The following is a 24954-nucleotide window of genomic DNA, read 5'->3' as shown; positions in this document are numbered from 1 at the left end:
GGGAGGGTGATTCTTTTTTGTTGCAAGCTATTGAAGAGGACATTCACCTCTTATGTTGTCATCAACTAAAGTCCGTAATGCAACAATAGTGTTGGACAATATTTATAAAGAGGATTAAATTTACCCTTCCACTGATAATAGTTTCAGTAAGGCTACTGAAAGTCTAATATTAGATAATATCCCGGTATAAACACTATCAAGATAGAGTGCAGATTTTGAAAGTTTCTGAAATGCAATTTCAGGTCATTATGATAAGATCTATGTGCCCAAATGAAGAGAAAACGTTCAAAGCAAGATGCTCTTATGCTACATCTATAAGTGTTAATGAAATAAAGCACCCTATATCTATCTAGCTGGACAAATCTTTGGGGGGAAATGCAGTTAAAATGAATGCTAATTTTTTTCCTCAACATTCTTTGCTAAATCGAGGCCGCTGAAGCCACCAGTCTCGCATGCATTACCTCAGCGACCCGAATCGCCAAACAATCGATATTTATTACCTGGTTTCTTTGTACAAAGTCTAGCTGTTTGTTGCAAATAAGGCAGTATTATGTACTTGACGTTCATGTTAGTCATAACGGCATACCACAGTATTAGTTATGAATATAATTGAGTGTCCAGAAAAATGCGAACATGATCTTTATTCCAGCGGCTCTTGTTAGAGGGACAATTTGCAGGGCATCGGTCTTGCTCTATGGTGGGTTTTCCATCCCAAAACTCTTACATCTGGACCGTAACTTTCCAGACTATATCATCGAAAAACCACTTAACTATTGTAGACAATGCCCTTAAACGGAAGGTGACCGTTTGTTTAATTACCTGGAATGCGCAGGCCACATTTTTTACCTCGGTCCACTAAAATTGAACCGGCCCTGTCGCCATTTTCATTTACATGTATAGTGTTTTCAAACTCAATGTTCCACCGGATTTTGGAGGTTTATGAACATTTTGGTTCCTTTGTGAAGACATATATCAAGAACCAAGCGTCCTGTAGCTTAGAATGTATCAAACTTAACTTCCTTCTTCTCCTTTTTTTCGATAACGTCTGCCGCTTGTTTCTCGTCCTCTCATTTCCCGAGACATTTGGAACGATATACTGCAGAACATGCTCGGTTTTACTGCCAAGTGTCACCAGACTATCACCACGGTGGGTAATAAATTGATTTACTTTTGCATCACAATAGAATAAGGCTCTCCCATTACAGTATTGGAGGATGAAAATAATAAATCCGGGCCTTACGTCCCTTAAAATGAACGAATCTCTTGTATGTTTCTTTTGTGTCGTCATTTCCTCTCAAGGTAAGCAAGTATTTTTCTTAAGCAAACCGATACCTTTAGCCACAGTTACCGCTAGGCCTTTTTATTCAAATAGCCATTACACCTACTATACCGGTGTAATGTTTTTGAGTGTTTCTGTTTTTGAGTGTTTCCCCTCATTGTTTGGGAACGCTCAAAAATAGATTGACAAGTTTTTCTGTGTATCCCCCCTATTGAAAAGTCGTGGTCTCTCTAGCTGCCTATTGTTTGGAAACACTGACACATGGGGAACAACCACAGATGTTACACCGGCCTTGTGTTGATAAATCCACGATGTTCGTGTCAAGAAACTACTGACCAAAAGACACGATAGAGGGTTAAACCTATCAGTCAAGGTTGATTACCATAATATGCCTACTTTTACAATGGATCCACATCAGTTAACAAACAGAATTAAGAAAAGGCCTATTTCAGAGGTTTTACATCAATCAATAAAAAGGGGCCTTACGCCCCTCAATTTGAAATACACATTTGTCTTCTAATAGGCAAAAATGTAAAATTACATTGTGAAAACACCATCCACTGTGAACGAGGGTGCAAGTTCACCTCCCTCGCCCCTGTTACATTTTGGACCTTTCCAAGGCGTATATAACTCCGGCAATTCTTCCCCCTTCACATACTCGCCGGATCATCTTGAAAGATTACTTCAAATTGGTAAGTTTCCCATCGATATTTCCGTTTCGACCGGGGCAATCTTTTCCGTCCAACTACCTGGATGCTCGTTATTCATGGTCACTTCTTACCAGTGTTATATTTCGTCATGCCTTCGGAGTGAAAATGCCCAAGTTGCCGTATATCGGAACATTTGGCCAGTAGTTGTGACTACGTTCCAGTCCGTGGAGGCCAGTGACTGCCACAAGAAAGCTGAATCTACACCCTCGTATGGAATGGCAGTATCTTAAACCACATACCACATATACACATACCCACATACAAATTTTTTTCCAGGTGGGGCAATCGAATGACGGTTTAACAATTGTTAAAGGAAAATCTGTCGATCTTTCGACCTTGGAGGTCGCAACCGCCAGCAACTTATGTTGATATTTCCACCCTCTGCCAAATGGGAATATCTTCGGGTATGAGTTATGTGGTATGTGGTTTTAGATGCTGCCGAATAGAATGCCATGTAACTAATATGCGGCCACGCGGTGTTCTTTACAGCCGGTTTGTTGTGTTTTTCAACCACAATCGATCGAACTTTTGTCTGTTTTCAGTTGTTGATTTTTTGCCGACATGAAGACCGCCTGTTTGTTTCTCGTTGGACTGCTTATCCTGGGCCTTGCTCTAGCAGGTAAGTAGTTTAGCTTCGCAGCCATCTTTCTGGTGTCTTTGACCGTCAAGACATATTGTCATGATTGTTTGTTTCCTCCGACTCGTGGCGTATGCTGGGGGTATTATGTCTGTTTGGTATAAGACAATGTGAAAATTGGTAAAATTTGACGAAATATCGCCTTTTTTTATGCTTCACGCATTTGGAAATTCAGGACAGTTCGGTTTTTCCGTGATGAAGATGTATCTTTTTTCCTATTCATCTCTTTCATTTTTCTGCCGGCCAATATTGGGGGTACGTTGAGCATTGGAATGTAGGTATTCATAAATATTTAGGACGACTTTGCTTTGGAAAACAAAGAAGTCTGTAGAGATTCTCTCATTATTGGCGGGGAAAAGAAATTATTGGTTAATATTTCTCTTGTGACTCGTGAGAATTCACACCAAAATAGCTGCCGGTCATAACACCATTAACACCCCGATCGAGGTATTCCGTAGTCTTAAATCGGGAGTTGCTGGCCGGGGTTTTTCTACGACAAATGTTTTCCATTTTTTTGCCATGATTATGGTTTGTTGCAATAAATATTCGAATGGGATGATAAAGACCACGTGGATATATTCACCAAATAGCTTTACTTTTTTTAGCAATGCAGTTGCCGATGTTTCCCGGGGCTCCGGCATGATTATTTCAAATCCATGGGTATTAGTCCCCGGAAGGAGAGGCATACATTGGTCCGTCATGACGCCCATAAAAGTCTCTCTTTGTCAATGAATCTTACATCGGTGTACTGCATATTTCAGAGTCCGAGATTTCGGAGCCCGACATGGAATCGTTGGAAGCAGAGTACAGCGAGGCATTCGCTAAACGGTGAGTAAATTTTTTGCATAAGAGATGTTACAACGTATCCTTCTTTTAAAGGGGCAATATAGGCAGCAGCCAGGCAGGCAAGATAAAGTTACAGAAAGTCGTCAATAGGGGTCTCTCGTATCTCGCAGTACGGGTCTCTCGCATCTCGCAGTACACTCATGGTCAAAAGTAAATGGACACCAGTTTTTCTTGAATTTCTCAAAAACTAGGCTAAGCAGACACATTAACCTAACGCCGATTGTAGCAAATGATCTTGGCTATTGAATGATGCTCAAATTTTAAAAATCTGTAGTTTTGCCTTTGATAGGAGAAATTTGGTAAATGTCTCTTTTTCACTACTTCTTTATTAGCAGGAATTCCCCAATAAAAATTACATCCTCATGTTCGACTCATGAAGGCCTTTCATAATATATCCAGTTTTTGAAATAATTCAAACTAGAAATGTGGTTTTTGGCCACTTTTACGGTAATGATTTTTACCCCACTGGAGACACCTTCGACATAGTCCCATTAAACCATTGTCGACTCCAAATGAAGTGAAGTGGTTGTGAATGAATGCCAATTGTCTTGTATTGTGATCTGTCTGTTTCACAATGACTAGGCACAGGCCCAACGATTATGGTCGGGTCTATTACCAATTGCGTAACATGGTTGTCATTTTAGTTAACTGGTCAGATTACTATGAAAAACACAATGCCCACTCATTCACTCGAAAGGTCTGTTCAATAGATGAGGAGGGACCATGTCGTAGATGTGTCAAGCATGATCCAAATCATTGCCGTAAAAGTGGCCAAAAACTGGATATCTTATGAAAGGCCTTCATGAGTCGAACATGAGGATGTAATTTTTATTGGTGAATTCCTACTAATAAAGAAGTAGTGAAAAAGAGACATTTACCAAATTTCTCCTATCAAAGGCAAAACTAAACAGATTATTAAAATTTGAGCATTATTCAATAGCCAAGATCATTTGCTACAATCGGTGTTAGGTGAATGTTTCTGCTTAGCCTAGTTTTTGAGAAATTCAAGAAAAACTGGTGTCCATTTACTTTTGACCATGAGTGTACATCTTGCAGTACTTCGAAATGATTCAGGCTTGTGCGAGGAATATATTTAGTGCTGAATCTGACATGACCCAGGGCCTTCACTGTGTATATTAATCACCTGAAGATGACCTAATTAGCCTGCTCCTACCTAATAGCCCCCCCCCCCTTTAAGCTCCGGGTAATTTGAAGCGGCCTAGTCCATACTTCCATATTTTGCTCTTAGATGGCGCTCGAGGGCAGTCAAACGATTCTAAGAAATCGTCGACCAACTCCAAATATCGACATGGAGTGATCACAACCGCTTCCGGGGTTTTATGAAAACTGATGTGCAATTCAGTCGAAATAAAGATCCAACTTTTTTGAAAAATGTGTGTATTTTAGGTCAAATTGAGCTTCAAAAACAATAAAAGTGAGGGGTGTACTACTTATTCACGGCTTTCGTGCTGAAATGCATCATACTGAAATGCATCATACAAACCCCAGACAGGTCATTGGGTCACTTGGTCACTGGCTGAACATGTGCACTTGGCATCAACCTTGTTTACCCAGGGGTCATTGCGCGCTCCTATGGTCACTTGCACTGACCCTGGTATCATGTTGAGCTAAAACATATTTGATTGGCCAACGAATAACGTTTTGACACTTGGCATGTTCATGGCATATATTGAATCGGCGAAAAAAGTGACTTATCAGTTTACATGACCATTTACCCTATTATGCGATCACAAATCAATTGACGGCATGATAGAACTTAATTGACACGGATAATATATGCGCTAATGCCGATATAAACAAATAATTGCATCTACAAGAAAATTGCGTCGTTTTTTTCGGGCCATTATATCATTTGTGAAATTGCATGCTTTGTAGCCCCGAGTGTTGCATTGATCGGCCGAATGTTGTCTTTGCAGGGCCATTTGCCGACGTGCAACCAGCCAGCTCTTAACGTCTCTCCTGCTGTCTTTTGTGTATTTTGTGTTTTTATCCGTTTTTTAATGCAACTCGATTGATCGACCTATTAAAATGTCTCCGGCAGCACCACCAGAATTCCCGACACCGACATTCTGTCGGTGTTATTAGCCTTTTTAATATTTAAAGACTTTAAAATCGCTGTTTTTTAACGCTTGGTAAATCTGTTGCGAGATTTCACATGACACAATCTGCCTTGCCCAACCTTGGTAATTCTGCGACGGTGAATAATCACGGGTGTTAACAATGAGAAGAATGATTTGGAACTCTACTTAACAACTTACATTGCTCGCCAAAAGTGCAAGACTCTCGTACTCATTGGTCCTGTGACACACCATTATTTCCTTGTATTTAAAATTGAGCACGTGACATTAGTACACATGAGAATATGAATCGAGCATATCTCCTCCATATGCACGATCTTGTCGAATTTGAAGCAAGTATACTTAACTTTCAAAAACAAGTATGTTATACGAACACGTGGCGTTTGTTCACAATAGAAGTAGTTTTGCGGATGAAAGAAACATCAAAAAGGGTTCAACATAAGCACAACGTACAACGTACAGGTTTATTTTAACTGATTGTCACTCTTCCTTTTCAGTGGTTGCAATGCCATTGGCTCGTGGTGCACGGTGAACAATAACTGCTGTCCCGGAGATGGAAAAAATCGAGGCACATGTTCCTGGGGATTTCATTGTGTTTAATCTAATCCATTCATCTCTCGATTGAAAATGGGTGTACACCTTGAAAAAGGGTTAAGCATACAGTAAAGATGAGAAATAAAAGCGTAAAAAAATATTTCCTCGTTTTCTTTGTCATTGGCTAAATACGTCTTCCTGTTCTGCCTTCTCAGCTGCGCCTTTTACACCGCGTGGTGTAATGGTGTTGCCGGAGAAAATATCGTTTGCTCTGCCTGATCAATACCAGCACTGAAATATGAAATCACTGTTGGAGGTGCTTGGAGGCGATCCAATGTCAACGGCTCTGGTACATCTTGAGAAACCATTGGGAGAATTCGTCTGGAACTCGAAGGTGGAGGAAGAGTTGCACGCCATGTCTTAAATAATTATGTCCAGTTTGATTTCGCTTTCCCCTGGATGCAAGTCTTTACCTCTCGGTCCCTTAGTTCTAATTGTGTTTTCTAACCTGGCCGCTATGATCTTGATCGAAGATCGGAAACCTTTAATTGTATTTGGTTGCTAAAGTTGCTTCACAAACTGCACAACCTCAAAAGGCGACTTACCTCTAGGTAACTTGAATATTGCAACGGAATTGCATCGCCAATACAGGCCTCGGATACCCGGGTTTACGAAACCTTAATGTCGATTTTTGTCTGTCGCACCTTGACGATAACTTGGCTTTTTGGCAAGTGATGAGTTCCAATCGTGTGTTTGTGGACCCCAAGTTACTAAATCAACGTCTCTCTTAAGCCATTGAGATACTGAGATATTCAGACAATGTCAAATTGGATATTTATCACAAACATTATGTACCTCGAAGCACGGGACTACATGACAATGTCCATGGAATTTAAAGCTTTATTTTAACAAAAGTCAACTGTCCAAATCACTGCTGTAATTGAAAATTCGCGCCAACATCGTAGAAGACTATTCAACTTGGGAATATATGACCATGCTCACGAATTTTCGTTCTTATAATTGAGGGGCGTCTCTGCCTGATACCGCGAAAGCCGTCTCCAAACACACCAGGTATGCAAGAAACCTCGTCGCCAACAACATCGGCCATTTGTCGGCATCAGCTGGGATTAGCTTGCCAAAACGTACAATGTTTTAATCATTTCAAACCAGCGCCCAAGCAAAGCAAATGCGCGAGCTCATCAGAACCTATTATCGGAGAGGGCCTGGGCCTGGGCCACTGCCACTCTTTGTTCCTGGAGAAAAGCTTGACTGGTCCGAGCCCAAACAAACTTTGTCGCCCCCCTCCAAGGTTTGTCGTACAATATTTGATTTGGTGGAACTACAAGCTTCATTTGAAACATTGCCATGATTGTTGCTTCCTTCCCAAAATAGGGCAATACAGATCAAAGGCCTAATGTTGAATGGGGTTTGCTCACTCAATTAAGTCGCCTCATCAACCCAACCAAATGTCGGACTTTAGTCGTATAAATGAGGAAAAATTAGAGAAATCGTTAAAAGTCTGAAAAAAGCCTTTTTTAACTATAGTGACGGTAATATCTGGTAACACCCATACGCCAGAGACCATGTGATCGACGGATTTAGGAGATGACGTGGCGTGTGTGACAGATGATCCGTATATTTGACGTTTTGTGTCAAATTTTTGTTTCAAAGTGCCAAAGATATTTTTCTCGCCAACCAAATAAGTTTCACATTAAAAAAAAGCGGCCTATGATATAGGGCAGAGACCTGTATTCATCCACGACCGGAAGTGTGGCATAGAGCTTATCAAAATGTCAAGTTGTGGTAAATACATGGCTGGGATGGACCAAAGTGGAATTAATTCTCAATCTGTGGTTTATTCCTAATCTACAGAGTCGGGCCATCACAGAAATATGCTTTTCGATAATATATTTAAGAAAATGTGGTCTCACTGGTCAGTTCAGAACTTGTACTTTGACAGGGCCATATCAATGCGCCAGTGACGTTTTGATGGATATGGTGTACGGAAATCTCTTTTTCTCAGGCAATCGGTATTGGAATGTTTTTAAACTTTATTATGCTATTGGCAAAGGGTTCTTCTTGACACATATAAAATTTTGTGCAGATTGATTGGTCCAATGAGTACTTTTTTTACCAAAACTTATGCACAACAATGTACACGTAATGCACACATGTTTTAATAGAGGACTCTGGCCTATACATAATCTCATGTACAGCCAAGTTCATATTTATATCAACACCTACTTTATACTATATTTCACCAACTAATAGACAAAATTCAATGCGGTTTTTAGCATATTGTCAGAAATTTTGTTTTCTAATCATACATTATAGCAGAAATGTAATCGCATACGTTTTTCGTAATGGAATCGGCCATTTAAAAAACCCTTACAAAAAAACGAACTCTAAAGAGTCTTTCTCCTTTGAATGATAAAACACAGAGTTCTAAGAATCTTGGTCTTTAGTTCATTAAAATCGACCAGTCAGAACTCTTGATATGGCTTGAAAATAATGAAAAACCTGTGTCATTACATTTCTGTCGCAATGGATTATTAGAAAACAAAATTTCTAACAATATGCTAAAAACCGCATTGCATTTCGTGCATTAGTGTGAGAGATATCGTTTGAAGTAGGTGTTAATATTAATATGAGCTATAGACTACACACAAACTAACATTTGAAAGGACAACTTGGGCTTGGGGCTTACCGGGCCAGGCGGATAATGCCCCTGCTTATCACCATGCGCTGCCACTCACAGTCTAAAACCTCCGCACTCGGATAATGATTTTGCCCAGTGTTGCGAAACTGTTTTTTGGACTTGACTTGTGAATATCAGGCAGGCTCTTTCAAGTGCACTGTTTTTTTGCAATTCAGCGATTTTTTTCAATAATCCCGTTTGGAGAAATTACGGTCCGGCTGAAAAACCAACATAGCTCACGTCAAAGTTGTCCCTTTAACAAATCACTGCTCATACCACTGTGGCACCATATTCTCGTTTTTGTTGTAAATACAAAGTCCGTAACTTGAATGGAATGGTTTCTCTATGGTAATCGAGGCCTTACATTCGTTATTACTAGGACCATGATTTCTCCAAACCGGATAACTGAAAAATCGCTGAATTGCAATAAACAATGCACGAGAACTATCAGGCCTGCATTATCACCTATCGATAAGGCAATAAACTGTACCTACTCAGGTATTTGAGGCCAACTTGATAGGCCTTGTAAAGGTGACACACATCGTCGGCGATAATCATAACCTATTGTGGATTTGAAGGACGAACACCGTCCTGACATTTTTGGAGTATACAAGGTTATTTTATTTGGAGAGTAACGGGTATAAAAGGTAAGATTAAGTGTTTTTTATGCATCTTTAGGCCCCTCTAACTGACGTCAGCTTGGTGGCGGCCCAGTGTATAAGGGACTGATGACTTCCTGAGGGCAAGGTTTGGGATATCGGGGATTTTATTCTAAAACATGCTTTTAAGAGAACATTGGTCATTTTCTCCATCGACTTTTCATCTATCACGGATCAGTGTTAGACTATTAATCAGTGGGGAGGGTGATTCTTTTTTGTTGCAAGCTATTGAAGAGGACATTCACCTCTTATGTTGTCATCAACTAAAGTCCGTAATGCAACAATAGTGTTGGACTATTTATCAAGAGGATTAAATTTACCCTTCCACTGATAATAGTTTCAGTTAGGCTACTGAAAGTCTAATATTAGATAATATCCCGGTATAAACACTATCAAGATAGAGTGCAGATTTTGAAAAATTCTGAAATGCAATTTCAGGTCATTATGATTAGATCTATGTTCCCAAATGAAGAGAAAACGTTCAAAGCAAGATGCTCTTATAAGGGATTTCATGCTATGACCACGCTACATCTATAAGTGTTAATGAAATAATGCACCCTATATCTATCTAGCTGGACAAATCTTTGGGGGAAATGCAGTTAAAATGAATGCTAAATTTTTTCCTCAACATTCGTTGCTAAATCGAGGCCGCTGAAGCCACCGGTCTCTCAGGCATTACCACAGCGACCCGAATCGCCAAACAATCGATATTTATTACCTGGTTTCTTTGTACAAAGTCCAGCTGTTTGTTGCAAATAAGGCAGTATTATGTACTTGACGTTCATGTTAGTCATAACGGCATACCACAGTATTAGTTATGAATATAATTGAGTGTCCAGAAAAATGCGAACATGATCTTTATTCCAGCGGCTCTTGTTAGAGGGACAATTTGCAGGGCATCGGTCTTGCTCTATGGTGGGTTTTCCATCCCAAAACTCTTACATCTGGACCGTAACTTTCCAGACTAGATCATCGAAAAACCACTTAACTATTGTAGACAATGCCCTTAAACGGAAGGTGACCGTTTGTTTAATTACCTGGAATGCGCAGGCCATAAATGTCCAAAACCCCCATTCCACACTAAAGCGAAAGTTATTTCTTAGAGATCCGAAGTGTGTGGTGCTACTCGTGGCGGCATTTAGTGGCTAGCAGGGGTATTATCCTTAAGACCACCTCTGTGAGTATCACGTCCAAGTTGTCAGGAATATAATGATACGTCTGACTTGTTGTGCCGCAGAACAATATTCATAGCGGAATATCCGTTATGTAACTTTTATCATCATATCAGTGTTATCTTTTCAGATATTTGACCACAGTCCAACATGGCTGATAAAACGTTTATCGACGATGTGTTGGCTGCCCACAATCATTACAGACGTCTCCACCAGGCGCCGCCAGTTACAGTTAACCCAAAGCTCAACAAATTCGCCCAAGATTGGGCCGACTATTTAGCCAAAACAGACTCATTTGCACATAGCAAATGTGACCTAAATGGAACGCGGCTTGGAGAGAATATAGCTATGAAAATGGCAAGCAATGCACAAGATTACAAAGGTAATAAATCGGTACTGTGTGATTTTATGCTTGAAAAGCGTCCTCTATAGCAGATTCACAGCCTGTGTATGTATTATTTCGTCTGTGACGGTGTTCCTAATGCAATGCGCAATATGTGGATGAGATAAGTTTTATTGACCAGGTTTGCTGGACCACAGAACTGCGATATTTGCCCGAATAATACCTGTACACAGTCATGTACACATTGCAAACCTGTTCACACTGACTTACGATATATCAAATTGGCATTTTACCTGCGTGATAAAGGGGTTTGTTTTATGAAAATTATGGAACCTCAGTCACAAATTACAGAAGCAACCCATTTGTCTTTATGCACTGACATTGGCTAAGATGGCCATTTTAATTCCTTCAATTCGTTGTCCCTTCGATCGCACACAGGATATGCGCAATGCAGAACCAATTACACTTTCTGTGGGTGTGCAGTGGGGCTTAAATGAACGAAGTTGTCGCACTCGCACGCGGCGGAATCCTGCAGTCAAAACATGTGTGATACATGATTGTATACATTATTCCTTTTAAGGGAAAGAGTTCGTTGACCAATGGTACAGCGAGGTGGAGAGATACGATTTTAAAAAGCATGGCGGTCCAAGCACAGGTGAGTCGTTCAGGAACTAGGAAGGTTTGGCAAACCTTACGAACAACGCGCGAACGATGAAGTAGAGTGTTTGGGGCAACCTAATTCCTGTGTGCGTTCAGTTACGTTACACTCATAGGTCATGTACTTGGTAGTACTAGGAAAAGGGGAAAATCAAAACGATTGTTTTCGATATAATATAGATGAACCACATGTGTTCCATGTATTGCGGATTTGTTATTACCCACTGGCCAACTTCAGAATGTCGTCTATTTAGATCATTCGGATGATACCGTTCGTAGTCCTTCGTAGAGTTACGAAAGCAGACTGTTGAAGCAGTGCCAGTTTAAAACATGTATTTTCCAGTGTATTTAGCACATTTCATTTGTTATGGGTTTCAGGTCATTTCACGCAAGTCGTGTGGAAAGGCTCTAAAGAAATCGGTGTGGGCCGCGCGGTTCTGAAGGGAGGCCAGAAGGTGATCGTGGTCGGCAGCTACTCTCCCGCCGGGAATATGATGGGCGACAATGATAAGAATGTCTTTCTGACGAAAGATGGGAAGATCACCTTGCCAGCGAAGAGTGGTGAGTTTTTCATGTAGGATCTCGGACCATAGTGTCACCAGTGCGGTTATTCAGACTATGTATTGACATACCACGCATTGTAAGTTCTTGCTCTCGGTTCCGCTTCCGTGGACCACAATGTAATCGGTCTATGTTTACTCTTGGCACCTCCCCCTATCACTGTAATAATCTAGCCCAATTTCAAGCAGAAATAAACGGAAACAGCTTACAATGCTTATCTTGCCTCTTCAACCATGACCACACTTATCACTTGTTTGACATAAATTTCATTGAATTGAAACTATGGACAATATGACGTTTTCAGAAAGCCCTCTCAACGCCAAGGCCAGTGTTTAATGAAAGACCATCTCCGTTTGGTCAAAAATTGAACTTAAATTTTTCGAAAATATATTTTATTTCTCATGAATTTTTACTATGTTAACACACATGCAATATGCTATCAAACAGTACCGTTGTACAGACAGATAAACTAATACTACAGTTACCAAGTAAGCGAATTGACATGCATTCTTCAATGCATTACAGCTCTGTGTATTTCTTGAATCCAAATCACTGGTAGATAAAATGAACTCGAACGACGTACGCCTTCAAGCATTTTTTCTTCCTCAGGGCCACCAAAGGGTGCGCTGCAACCAGGGTCAGCAGGGGCGTGCCGCCCAGTGAGTCCAGGGAGGGCGGGTGGCCTGTTAGCTCGCCAACAACCAGCGGGTGCCCCAGGAAGCAGCTCGGTCAAAACGGAGACATCGTCGAAACGACTCCCTGACGGAAGGACGGAGACCGTTGTGAAGGAAACGGTCACCAAGCCTGACGGCTCTACGGCGGTGAGCACGCGTAAGACTGTACGGTAATACAGTGCTGCATCCAATTCTCCAAGCAGCTCGAAGAGTATTCTCGCTCCAAAGGCAGACTTCCACTACACATGAAGTCATATAGTCGCGTGAAGTTACCAGAATCCACCAATCAACTGACACGATTAGCACAACAAAAGGAAACCAGAGACTTCTGACCAGTTATCAGTACACAAATGTCTTGAATTCAGAACTGGTGAACGGACTGATAGGGATTTCAGAGCGGGTGTGGTCTACTCTTCGATTACTGGTATTTTGACTTTTACATTTTCGGTGTGATTTATGGCAAAGACGTTTCGAATGAGTTTCTTCATCTATTGCTTTAAACCTGACTCGATTTTTTTTTAAAGCATTCCAAACGTCGATGCCCCAAAAATGTATATGTGTATCATTCCGCTGGAAAAAATTGAATTGCTACCAAAATAACTACCAAAATCGCTACGCAATAATACTCGTGCGCTGTGATGACAATCTATCTCAGGTCACCAATAGAATAATGGTCCTTTTCTCAATAATGACACGCAGATTTTTTCGAACGCAGAAGAAACTGATTTTTGGGATTACCCGGAATCGGAATTTTGCTCGCACAGAAGGCGATTTTCCGTTAAAACTGCTGTTTTTACATTGAACTGACAACATTCCAGGGGGGTGAAGGCTAGTCTGACCTGGGGAGGGGGGGGGGGCATATCCTGGGTATGAGGAAATCAATGGCTGATTAGGCCTGAAATTGAGTAAATCTGCCGTTTGACGAAAGGGGTTGGGGGGGGGGGGACCGCAGGCTCTCGCATAGGAAAAAAATTGAATTCTTGGGTAAGATATACAGTGTATGTATTTTTCGGACATCAGGAAAAAGAAACCGTGTCTTTCAAATAGGCCGTACTGTCTAATAACCCTTTCATAAACGGATCTCTTCTTTTGATTTACGTGGCGCACATTCCAATATGACTGAGAAATATCTTAATTAGTGTATCCCTTTTGTCTAATTTCATAATCAGGAGTGTACTCATTTTTTTGTGGGCCACCTATTTATTATTACTGTGATTGATAACACGTAACACACAATTAGAGTTTTATAATGCACATATCGACCGATACTGTCGAGCCTATTAGACTATTGTATACTAATTGACGCTGTGTATACTCTTAAATCTGTATTTAAAAAGATTATGATTAATACATGTAAAGATGTATTTGTTTAAGTTTTAGAAAATGACGATTAATTAGAAATTTGTGTGGTCTTCGCTTTTTCAAAATCAGATATGAATGACATTGTTATGGGTTACTGCATTCTACAGAAGGAGCCGCGAATGTAATCCACCCATACGCCAGCAACAGTTTCTGTCGATGACTCGATGATGTATAGTGATTAATCATTATCGATTCTACCAAGGGCCTTTAGTGGTTCTATGGCGGATAATCGATTGACAGTTTCCATTTGCTAATATCCCTGAATCTATATATCATATGATATATACTAAAAGAAACTGAGTCCCTGACTGGATATCGTAGGCCTGCTTGATGCAGATGGGCCTGAATATAATGACACTCATTATAAGTGATAATCATAACCTAGTCTTGGATTAGAAGGCATCACATCTGTCACCTGGAGTATACATAGCAACTAACACGGTAAGTAAAGTGCTCTCTATATGCCATATAGACATATTAGTATATCTATCCACAGGCCCAATCCCGTTTAACACAGAAATATGCCTCGGTAGGATCAGTGGCACCCTAAACAATTCAGTGTCCTGCAATCGAGGCTTCAAATCCGCCGGTCACGGGATTTATATTTTGACAGACCTGAGGCAGGTTGACTACCATTATTCGTTTTTCAGTATTGTACACATCCGCATCTCCCTGAACACGCGCAGTAATACACAACATTGGTCTTAACCATCGTCGGCAAAAGCTATTTTGATGCAGCTTTATGAATCAAGATCAAGTTGTATTATCAAAGCAAAACAATTGAAGTCCAGGTGGAAGAAAGAGCGGACTAGTCTTTCTCTTCAAGCGTTGAAGACCGCTTTCACATTGGTCCAATATTTCATTTCCTCTGTGTCTGCCTGTCCACCTGAAACGTCTCTCTGGTCTCCGGTTTATTTTGAGGCTGGGTAGCCAAAGAACCACCAATCAATAACCCGCCAACGGCGAGGTAAAGAAAACCTCATCTTTTTGGGGACTATAGAATTCGGGGAGCGTAAAACCGTCGAAACATAGAACTTTGGGAACATAGGGCTGGGGTACATAGGATTAAGAAACATAGATTACTCTTTATACCGGGAAATGTAGAACCCTGAGGATATAGAAAGCCAGGGAACATAGGACCCAGGAACATAGGACCGGTAGAACATAGGGCCGGGGATAAGGAACATAGGACCCGTTGACTGGGAACATAAGAAAACCTTTTTTTATTGGGAGAATATAAAATTTTCGGAACAAAGGACCAAGGGAACATAGGACTTGGGGAACACAGATGCGCTGCCTCGATCTGTTGCTGATCCATAACGAGGATAACAGATGATCCCGTATACAGCATCAGACATGCACAACTATGCGCTGCGCACCTGTGGTGTGATGCGTTTTGCATAAATTGTAACCTGATGATAGGCCCTAACACATGGGTTGCCATGGTGGTTCACAAACACCTCAAATTAAACTGCTTCCATGTTTTGCACCAACCCAATTCAAAAGGAGGCTTCAAAGGCGCATAATACTACATGTAACTGGTATATGCGCCTCAGAAGCCGCCTTTTGATTTCACCTATATTACTGTAAACAACCTTTTATCAGAAATCAAGGTGTTTTAGAATATTGCATTGAAATCGATGCAACCAAGAACCTATAAGCCGGGCCTGTCAATTACTTACTAGACGTGCACTAGAATTCGTCTTATCTGCTCCTCTCATAAGGCCCGCCAAATCTGCATTTGAAGCAGGAAAATCTATTTCGCATGAAAATGATTTCTCAACGACAGATAAGTACCCTGGTGGCCTTGCATCCCCCTTCACTGCCTTAATGACATTCTATACTCAATATTGGATAAACTCAAGGGCTTTTGAATTGGGGGAAATGGGCCAAGTTATTTGACTCGCGGACGGAAAATTGCTTGTTGTGTAAACTAACGTATAGTAATACAGGTACTTACTGCAAACATGCATTTCACAATGCAATATTGCATTCGCAATATATGAACAATATTCGATCGAAATTTGATAGTTTGACAACACCAAGGTGAATACTTACTCCATTGATATTTTGAAATAATTTCGTTTGAAGGACTTTTGACTTTATCAAGTCTCTATAGGCCCATTTGACCGGGTCAGAGGACTAGGTGCAGGGTGAAGGTTATCTATATGCCGAACGTTGCCTTCAAAGATATAGGTGTGAGCAGAGGCGAACGACTCCACCAGCCAAAAGTAGCGATGGTCATTGAATAGAAGCCGAATGATCTTGCAAAAGCTCCTATTTGGTTCCTAGTGCTAGTTAAGATGCTGCGGTACTGTTTTCGAAATTATTAGTCTTTAGTTATTGTTGAGAGCATTCAGTCATTGGCCTGTCATGCATGATGGCTATGATGTGTCACATAGCGACCACCAAAAATAAAGGCGTTGTATGGGGCAGGCGGAATTCCATATCGGCCGAGAATTGCGATTGAGGTTGTCACCACAGGTGGACTGTCCGATATTCAACGACCCCGTTCATGCCACTTAACAAAGCGACCAAATTTAAAATCTACATGATATATAAACAATTGTCACCATATATGTCTAAACAAATATATACTTGGACAACAATTTAATGGGGTACACGCCGTTCGTAACTAATGGTGGTCCAGGAAAAGAAAAATGCAGTTATACACAATGCCACAGTCCAGTTATTATGCAAATAAATGAACTCGAAAATTGGTAATAAAAGTATTGGTACATCTGTCTTCACAACAGCAATGCGTAAATCTAATCTTACAATACTCACGCAATTAAAAATCGTGCTGAATTATCAATCAATTACAAATTTTAAATTTTTAACGAACAGCGCAGGCCTTTAATAAGTGAAGATAGTGTTCATAATGCTTGTGCACTATCATCGTGACATAGAGCATGCATACTTCTTGTTTGGTCACCCATGGCTCGGAGGTCATAAAGTACACTCGATCTAATCGATGTCTATCTTTTATCCTTTATGTCACTTCATGGCCAGGTATGTTGTGACCTTGTGGCAGCTGGCCAGAACACGGCCGGACTCGTATAAATAGCCAGGTTTCGCACGCCCTACGAAAAGCTACGAACGGCGCGAAGTAAGAAGTGTGTATGCTTGTTATCGAAGATACGTTTTTGAAACTTTCTACAATTCCTCCTACATAACCACTCGTACAAATAAGTAAAATGAAATTGAATCACGCATCATGAACTTTTGTATGTTAGTATCAGTCCCAGCCATGCTGACTCTAGTCTTTCAGATAACTAAGACGTTTGTTCGCCAGCATTTGATGACCAACCTTACGCGTCTTTACCTTGAGTAGATTTACCATTTTTGTCGCTTTTATTTGGCATTTTCAGCGCTGTCACAAAAATCATGGACAATATGCTTCCCCACTTGCCGGGAATCGGGTTACTACAGAGCTTGCCCGATCCATCTGTACTGTCCTCGGAATGGAGCAAAAAGACTGAGAAACGTTGGGAAATATGATACTGGTTTGATAACCAAAATAAAGCTTCGTTTATCTGGTCTTTTCACTACGCGTTCGATTACGAGAAAAACATATTCTTGGTATATGTAGTTTCCTTATACGGTGCTTATACACTCTTAAGACTAATCAGTGAAAATAACTCGACCACTCTGTCAACTGGTAATTCCCATTGCAGCGACTGTGAAACTAGTTGCTGTAGCTATCGAAATATTATTTCTTTACCGTTTTTGATGGGTATTTTTACCATTCTTATTCAGCTAGAACAATTAAGTGATTGTTAATTACGCTATTTGTTTACTTATCTCACAGTAAAGTTAGAGTAATAGTTACTACCAGGTTTTAGCTGTTTTTACTAATAAATCTTAGGAAGTGACTACTTTGCAAGCCCGGCTTACCAAACAGCCCCATTTTTCTTGTCCTGAATGGAGAGCCGAACTCATTAATATTAAAGTAAAGTCTCCAGCTTGCCAAACAGGGTAGATTTTTTACCTGTTTGGCAAGCCCGGCTGGCCGAACAGGGTGGCTTTTTAGTGCTGTTTGGCAAGCGGCTCTCCAAACATGACAAAAAAAAGATGCCTGTTCGGCGAGCGGCTTGCCAAATAGACCCGGCCTAAATCTTAAGTGTGGTCGCCGGACAGTTCCCTTGGATCACGAGGTATCGGCCCGATTTTGAGGTCTTTGTTTCATTACATGAAAGCGATATTGGTGAGGCATCAAAGATGCCGCTTAAGAACAAAGCAAAATATAGAAATAAGCGAACAACTTGTCTGGTCAAATCTTTGATATTAAATTAGGTCAAGCATTATTTCAATAGGCTATTATGATTAAAATACGACGGTGGGCGTAGTTATGGCATCAAAGATCGCGCTGGATGAGTCGTTTTAAAATCCCGAGACAATACAGGTGAGGTGACCTAATTGAGTGAGCTAATTTGCATTCACACTTAGAGTCAATCTGAGTGTTTGGCTCACACCTCGGTAACCCCACTCAACATAGACTTTTGATCTGTGTTGCCTATATTGTTCACAGGTTTTTAAAAAATCCGACCTTTCAGGGAAGAGTCGGACAGTGTCGGATTTCTGTCGGATAAATCAGGAAAAAAGTTAGAGAAACCATTAAGAAGCCGGAAAAGAATCCTACCAGTGGGTTAGAATGTCTTATGTTGGTTATGTTTGTCTAATGTCCCAAATTTACCGGCGCAATCCAAGATAAGTGAATGACAACATAAAGCTTATCTCTTTTTGACGTTCGCCATGTCATTGACCCGACATACATGAAAGTTTCCTTTTGATCAGAGAAAGAGATTTTTATTGTTTTATAATCATCATCAAAGGCACCGCTTTAACATGAGTCAACGAAGCCAGAGATTCGTGGATGAGTTGTTTTTCGCGGATGTCTCTATCAGCAGAGCAAATGTAGAAGTTTTGGTGCTGCTCAGTGCAAACATCCGCGCCCGACGCTTCAGAGGTCCCGGGTTCGATATCCAGTCGGTCTCGGTATACTCATGTGATAGAGAAGGCGACTGTCTTTGCCGACGTAGGTTACCTCCGGGTTCTTTGGTTTACCCTGCAATATTGTTTAAAGAGTCGACGCTCAGCTATATCTCAATATTCTTTTATGAAGATCGTGTGAAATCACTCAGCCTGTCAGGCTTCATCTTGAGATCAAGAGCTTTTTCACAGAATGCGCTTACTAAATGATTTCATCTTGTTTTCATTCGATAAAAGGAGGTTTTCATTAATTGAAACTTAGACCACGGGAAGACAGGTTGTTTGAATAATCAAAGACTCTATGAAGTCTTTATATAGCTGACAGTGCCGAAGAAATTGTTTTTTATATTCACTGCGCGCAGATATCATACATGTTAGATTGGCGACAGCGTTTAGACCTTGACATTGTTCATGATATACTGTGGAGGCGTCATTAAGTCGATTGAAGGGCGCCCGTACAAAAGGCAATAATTACGTGCAATAGGCCTATGTGAAACAGAGGCATCAAAACCGACAAACGCCATAGAAATACATTTAAATATATTCTTCAAACCTAAATGGTAACGTGGTCATGCAAAAATTCATCGAACAACGGCGAAATGAAATTCCAAAATTTCCCCTTGATATAATAATTATCTCATTACTCATGTACTTAATGATGCACCAACTGGGGTTGAGATAAAATGACAAAACATGATTACATGCCTCAACAAATTTACTTAGTGATAGTCCCTATTCAGAGTGTGCTACATGTCGTGAGAGGTGTGACACAGTTATTGACTTTGGCGAGGAAGTGAATTCGAAGGCCAAAAGCTTTCATGTTCGATAATCGAGAACATAATTGTTGATGTTGTTAGGATAAAGCTAGGAAAAATCCGCCTCGTCGCAGCCGCAACTGCACCTATAATTACCAGGGGGCGGGGGTCATTCTGCCCCCCCCCCCCCCCTGTAAAAAATATAGCAACGTATGGGACTGATTACCCGCCGAGTTTAGCAAATTTTCGACCGCTGAATTGCATTAATTTAAAGAACATGATCTATTGCCAATCATGATCAATGATTACGTGTATGCAGAGCCTATCAGTATCAGTTGAAGGTTAACACAAGTACGCCTTGCTATTCGCAAACCTCCATGTACATTATGACCCCTCATATACGCTGTACACAAACCCACACATTGACTGCGGGCGTCGCCTGGCGATCGTAGATGGCACTAGATATAGTCGAGCCACTTCTTTAAGTCAACTGAAATTATGTAAACAAACGGCGAAGTCCTTTTATTGATACCGAGCTGGAGGTGATAAATTTTGCACCAAACACCGCGAGGGTGAAAGCTATAAAATACTTGATCGTGACAGCATAGACTCATCTCTAATTTTAAGACACAACCAAATTAAGTGAATGATGCATTTTCCATTGATCGTTTATAGGCTTTAGAAAAACGAGGGGGCAAATTTGTCTATAGTATGATTATTCTTCAAACTGGCCTGGCATCAAAGGTAGGTAGATATAAATCGTACACTTAAAATGTCTCCTAAAACTACATAATCATAAATTGTTTCATTTTGCGTGGCAAAATTGTCTCGTCGGCCTCAAAGATGTTGGTTTGTCAAACAATAACATGTATCGAGTCAAAGGCGTTCGATATTTATTACATGTCATAAACGATGTTAATTTCGCTGATAAATCTTTCAAATACAAAGCTTTTTAAAGTACAAATAATAATTGTTTGTAACAAATTTATGACGGTCGTGATATATCAATTCAGTGAAAATTGTTCCCGGTCTTTATGACTATAGTTAGTATGTACAGAAATGTACTATGATAAGCAAGTGTAGTCATTGACCCTTAACCTAATAACTTATCTGCGGACATCCCGTCATTGCAGTCACCAGGAAGTCCTGTTCTTTCACTTTCCCTTCATGGTATAGCCCAGAGTTTCTTTATTGATAACATGATTCATGAGGACATCATGTCAATGTGTCTTCATTATGGGCAATATACTCAATAAAATTGTGAAATTGTTGTCAGAGAGATTTTGACTTAGATTGACATCAGAGAACGAAGCTGAATTAAAGGGGACTAAATAGATTAATGATATTAATGAATAGAGAGCATTCGCAAAGCACCCGAAACGTCAACGTGAACGCCTATCCCATTGTTCGACTTCGTTACCACGAGATCGAACAACGAGATGGGGGGGGGGGGGTTGTGAAACTCCCTGTTTCGATTCCAACCGAAGTCACCTTTCGCCCTACTCCCATGTAGCAGGCATTTCGATCGATTCTGCACTCACACAAGCGCTATTCTGAAGTTGGATCTCGCACGCGGGCTTGTGGCTGGTCACGGCCAGAGAGTCATTCTCTAATCAGAGTCAAGTTTTCTCATCTTTTACTCACACATATTGCAACACTGGACATTGCCTTAGTGTCTTTTAGGGACGATACAATGGCCTGAAGCCGTCCAAGAAGAAAATGAGCTTTCCTTTACGTTCGAGCCGTCCACGACGAAAATAGAATGCTTTAACATCAGACGGCAAAAATTCATTTTCATTTTCGTTTTCTTCCGTGCCAGAAGTTCCGAAAAAGCTATTTTTGCATTGCGGGTGTTTTCGTTGGGCCTTAAACGAAACCGGCAAGCCCAGTATCACACGCTACCGAAGGGTTATTGAAGTGTATGTACTGTACTCCCTTTCCCGCACCCGGTATAGATCGAGTGGCTTGGATCCCAACATGGGCTAGGCAAAGTTTCATTGTAAAATAGCTAGCATTACCCAATCCAAAGTTGGAGGTCTGCATTGGATTGATTTCAGTGCTGCCATCTCGTTTTTCAGTTGTTATATAACCAACCAAATACTTATAGGGACTGTGGTTGAACGACAGAACTGCGGGTAATTGGGCAGTACGGATTAATGCAGGTCTGGCGTGGTCAGTGTATACCGGTGCGGTAGCAAAAGATGTATTCACTTCTAGGAGGCTTTTCCGACTTATTAACGGTTTCTCTAACTTTTTCCTATTTTATCCGACATTTCTCCGACATTGTTTGACTTTTGTCCGACTTCGTCCAAAGGTCGGATTTCCAGAAAACCTGTGAAAAATACTAGGGCTTCCCAAAATAGTTCATTAAAGATAAAAGGCCTAAGTTGAATAGGATTTTTTTTGTGGGGATTTTAGTTTTGAGATTTTCTAGAATGCACCATCAAATTCAAACTTCAAGAGCCATACACAAGCATTAAATTTGGCAGGCAATGCAATATGCGAACCCTCCTCCATACACAGCACGATTGTACTTTCGGAATTGCGATATAAGGATTTGTTAAACATACATTGTCTGCTGCACTTGTTCAAGTCTATACAACATACCTTCGGACTCATATTTTGCAAACAGATTTGAGTATGGTGTACAATTCAAGAAGTTTATTGTAACAAGTCGGAGAAAAGTTGGACAATGTCAGAGAAATGTCGGATAAATCCGGAAAAAGTTAGAGAAACCTTTAATCAGTCGGAAAAAGGCTCCTACTATTGATTGGACCCCCTAGCTCCTGCCATTAGTAAATTGTAGCATGTTGTCCCCAAATATCAAATAGTGTGCCATGATGGCTGGTTCTGTATAAAATCGTTCTGCAGTGTCGAATGGAAAGTCGACCATGGCAAACCTATTGATTGGTTGCATTTACCATGTTTTCATTAAAAAGAAATCATAAGAATTTGAGCAAATGGTGATAAGGCAACATAAGGCACAGTAATTGCAGTGATTCAGATATTGAATGACTGATTGATTGAATAACTGAGTTGTTTTCATTCAAACTTATAAATCAAATGCCAACATGAATCACCCACACAATACACTACAGGGTGCAGTAAAATCAAAAGAGGCGATTTATGCAGTAATCTGAAATATATAATTTTGCTCATTGAATGAACCGCTCTGTAGTAGGGCTCAGTGCACAAATAAATCGGCTATGCATTCCGTGTACATTCTGTAAACATACATTTTCGTGATATAAAAACAAATCCATGCTGGTATTTTCATCACACTTCGCAAAAGTGCAGTCCTCCTTTCCAGAAATGGGGCGCTGAGTGTCCGAAATAGTGATGTCATAAGGGGAAACTAGGCCTTATGGTGGCGGGACAAAGGAGATAGTCATGGTTGACCAACACACTTGAATGCCTTTAATGACGGACAAGGGGAAAAGAGTTAGTTCCAATGCAAGCCACCAATTTCGGGAAGCATGTATATCTTGTCAATGTCATATGTAAATTTGAAACAGTTCTATAATAATGATTTTAATTTGTTTTATTAGCGTTTTCGTGAGACATGTCAGAATATGAGACAATACGCGGCCATGTTTACTGCCTGTGAGAGAATATAATTCCAGCCCCGTAAAATCTAGAAAAGGAGTTCAAATTTCAAGATCGATCATAATTCTGTTAGTTTTATATAATTCAAAATCAGAAAAGCCCAAAATGATGTTTGGAAACCCAAACTAATATTCCAGGCCGTATTAAGGCACGACAGGGCTTTTTAAGCATTTTATCGTAATTGATAGCACTTAACAGTTAATAGTGCTCTCAGCCCTGTACATGTACAACGCAGACGTTTCGATTATAGGATTCAACAAACAGGAACCATCATGATCAGTTCATGAGGACCCATGCGTGGCTATTACGTGTGCGGGGGGGGGGGGGGCGCTAGGGTATTAGCCCGAACTACGCCAGCGGTTATTGGAAAAAGAACGTGATTTAAGAGAAGAGCGTATCTAAATCAAATCCAAGACAATAATTCAGCATCAGGCAACGGCAACGGAAAATTTTATGTCCCACACTTCCAACCGACCATGAAATTATCATCTTTAATCACTGTAATCAATGGATGGGCGCGCTCTCTCGTTATGCCATCACATGTTAATCAGCATCCGCTTGCGGTGTTCATCCTCCATCACGGGTCCCATCAATAACGCGGTAGATTGAGTGCTGCGGATTATCACTCCGCGCTTGGGCGGAGATTACGAGTTCCTATGGCAGAGGAGGTTGTTCCAGCGATGCTCGGAAGTTATCAGCAATTAGTTTAGCAGAGGATAACTTTATTACAATCGACCTTCGAATATCAAATCCATTTCTCTGTTTACTGGATCAAATGCCTGCGCTGTTCGCATATACTGTATTTACGTGTGCCACAATTATATCGAAATAAACATTGCCGCTGTATAGAACCAGACGCGTCAGCAGGACGAAGATTGACGTATTGAGAATATCTATATCCTGCAGTGTATACTAACATAATAAGCAGTGTTGAAACTTACATTCAATTAGTACAGTGTATTTACATAATCAAAAAATGTGATTATAGAATTTTTGATTACGAAAAAACGGCGAAGGTCGATTTAATTCCTATACGTCATTCGTCAAATATTTGAATTAAAATTTGTTATTGAATTTGAACATTTCAAGCTGTGTGAATACGCACTGAATCTGAGGTGCGGTAATATGCCGAAAGCTGGCTGCGATTTTGACTTTAGAAAATTCGCGTCGATGACCGCAAAGTAAATTCAAACGATGACTTTGTGACCATATACACATATGCCATACCCATAAGCACCGAGTTTTAATGAATTAAAATGCATTACAGTACTACGACATTGCGTATGACCGCTTATTTTCTTGTACCACAGTAATTACCAACCGCGTTCCCCTTGCACATGTTAAAGGAATAGCGAGCCATCGGTCGCAGC

At 40.6% G+C, this 24954-nt stretch overlaps 3 protein-coding genes across 4 annotated transcripts in view; all 3 read left to right on the top strand.

Moving 5' to 3' along the window:
* The first annotated feature begins 1123 nt into the window (after nt 1-1123).
* Nucleotides 1124-6252, top strand: LOC135501807 (nemertide alpha-1-like). 2 transcript variants are annotated; one of them, XM_064794133.1, is made up of 4 exons: nt 1124-1147; nt 2532-2608; nt 3388-3454; nt 6069-6252. In XM_064794133.1, the coding sequence occupies exons 2-4, from the start codon at nt 2551-2553 to the stop codon at nt 6169-6171; spliced, it is 228 nt and encodes a 75-aa protein (XP_064650203.1). In that variant the 5' UTR covers nt 1124-1147; nt 2532-2550; the 3' UTR covers nt 6172-6252. The 2 variants fall into 2 exon arrangements, with proteins under 2 accessions (XP_064650203.1, XP_064650202.1); XM_064794132.1 differs by lacking the exon at nt 1124-1147 and adding an exon at nt 1899-1971.
* Nucleotides 6253-9234: 2982 nt separating this feature from the next.
* On the top strand, nt 9235-14260 carry LOC135501635 (Golgi-associated plant pathogenesis-related protein 1-like). Its single transcript, XM_064793858.1, has 5 exons — nt 9235-9450; nt 10765-11016; nt 11558-11632; nt 12013-12195; nt 12805-14260. Exons 2-5 carry the CDS (start codon nt 10785-10787, stop codon nt 13041-13043), a joined length of 729 nt encoding a protein of 242 aa, XP_064649928.1. The 5' UTR covers nt 9235-9450; nt 10765-10784; the 3' UTR covers nt 13044-14260.
* A 344-nt stretch (nt 14261-14604) lies between these two features.
* LOC135501634 (uncharacterized) overlaps nt 14605-24954 on the top strand; it is a 49473-nt gene continuing 39123 nt past the window's right edge. Inside the window, exon 1 of the mRNA XM_064793853.1 lies at nt 14605-14672. The gene's annotated coding sequence lies outside the window, so the exon portion shown is untranslated. The remainder of the gene's footprint in view (nt 14673-24954) is intronic.

This window comes from Lineus longissimus, chromosome 17, assembly GCF_910592395.1.
Source record: "Lineus longissimus chromosome 17, tnLinLong1.2, whole genome shotgun sequence".
Lineage (NCBI taxonomy): Eukaryota > Metazoa > Nemertea > Pilidiophora > Heteronemertea > Lineidae > Lineus > Lineus longissimus.
This window is presented reverse-complemented; position numbering and strand designations above follow the sequence as displayed.

Bases quoted from the DNA above. Each gene is read 5' to 3' on its own strand.
- LOC135501807 (XM_064794133.1), top strand. From the start codon at position 2,551: ATGAAGACCGCCTGTTTGTTTCTCGTTGGACTGCTTATCCTGGGCCTT. The intron at 2,609-3,387 runs GTAAGTAGTTTA...TGCATATTTCAG, and splicing joins CCTGGGCCTTGCTCTAGCAG to AGTCCGAGATTTCGGAGCCC. The intron at 3,455-6,068 runs GTGAGTAAATTT...CTTCCTTTTCAG, and splicing joins AGCGAGGCATTCGCTAAACG to TGGTTGCAATGCCATTGGCT.
- LOC135501635 (XM_064793858.1), top strand. From the start codon at position 10,785: ATGGCTGATAAAACGTTTATCGACGATGTGTTGGCTGCCCACAATCAT. The intron at 11,017-11,557 runs GTAATAAATCGG...ATTCCTTTTAAG, and splicing joins CAATGCACAAGATTACAAAG to GGAAAGAGTTCGTTGACCAA. The intron at 12,196-12,804 runs GTGAGTTTTTCA...TTTCTTCCTCAG, and splicing joins CACCTTGCCAGCGAAGAGTG to GGCCACCAAAGGGTGCGCTG.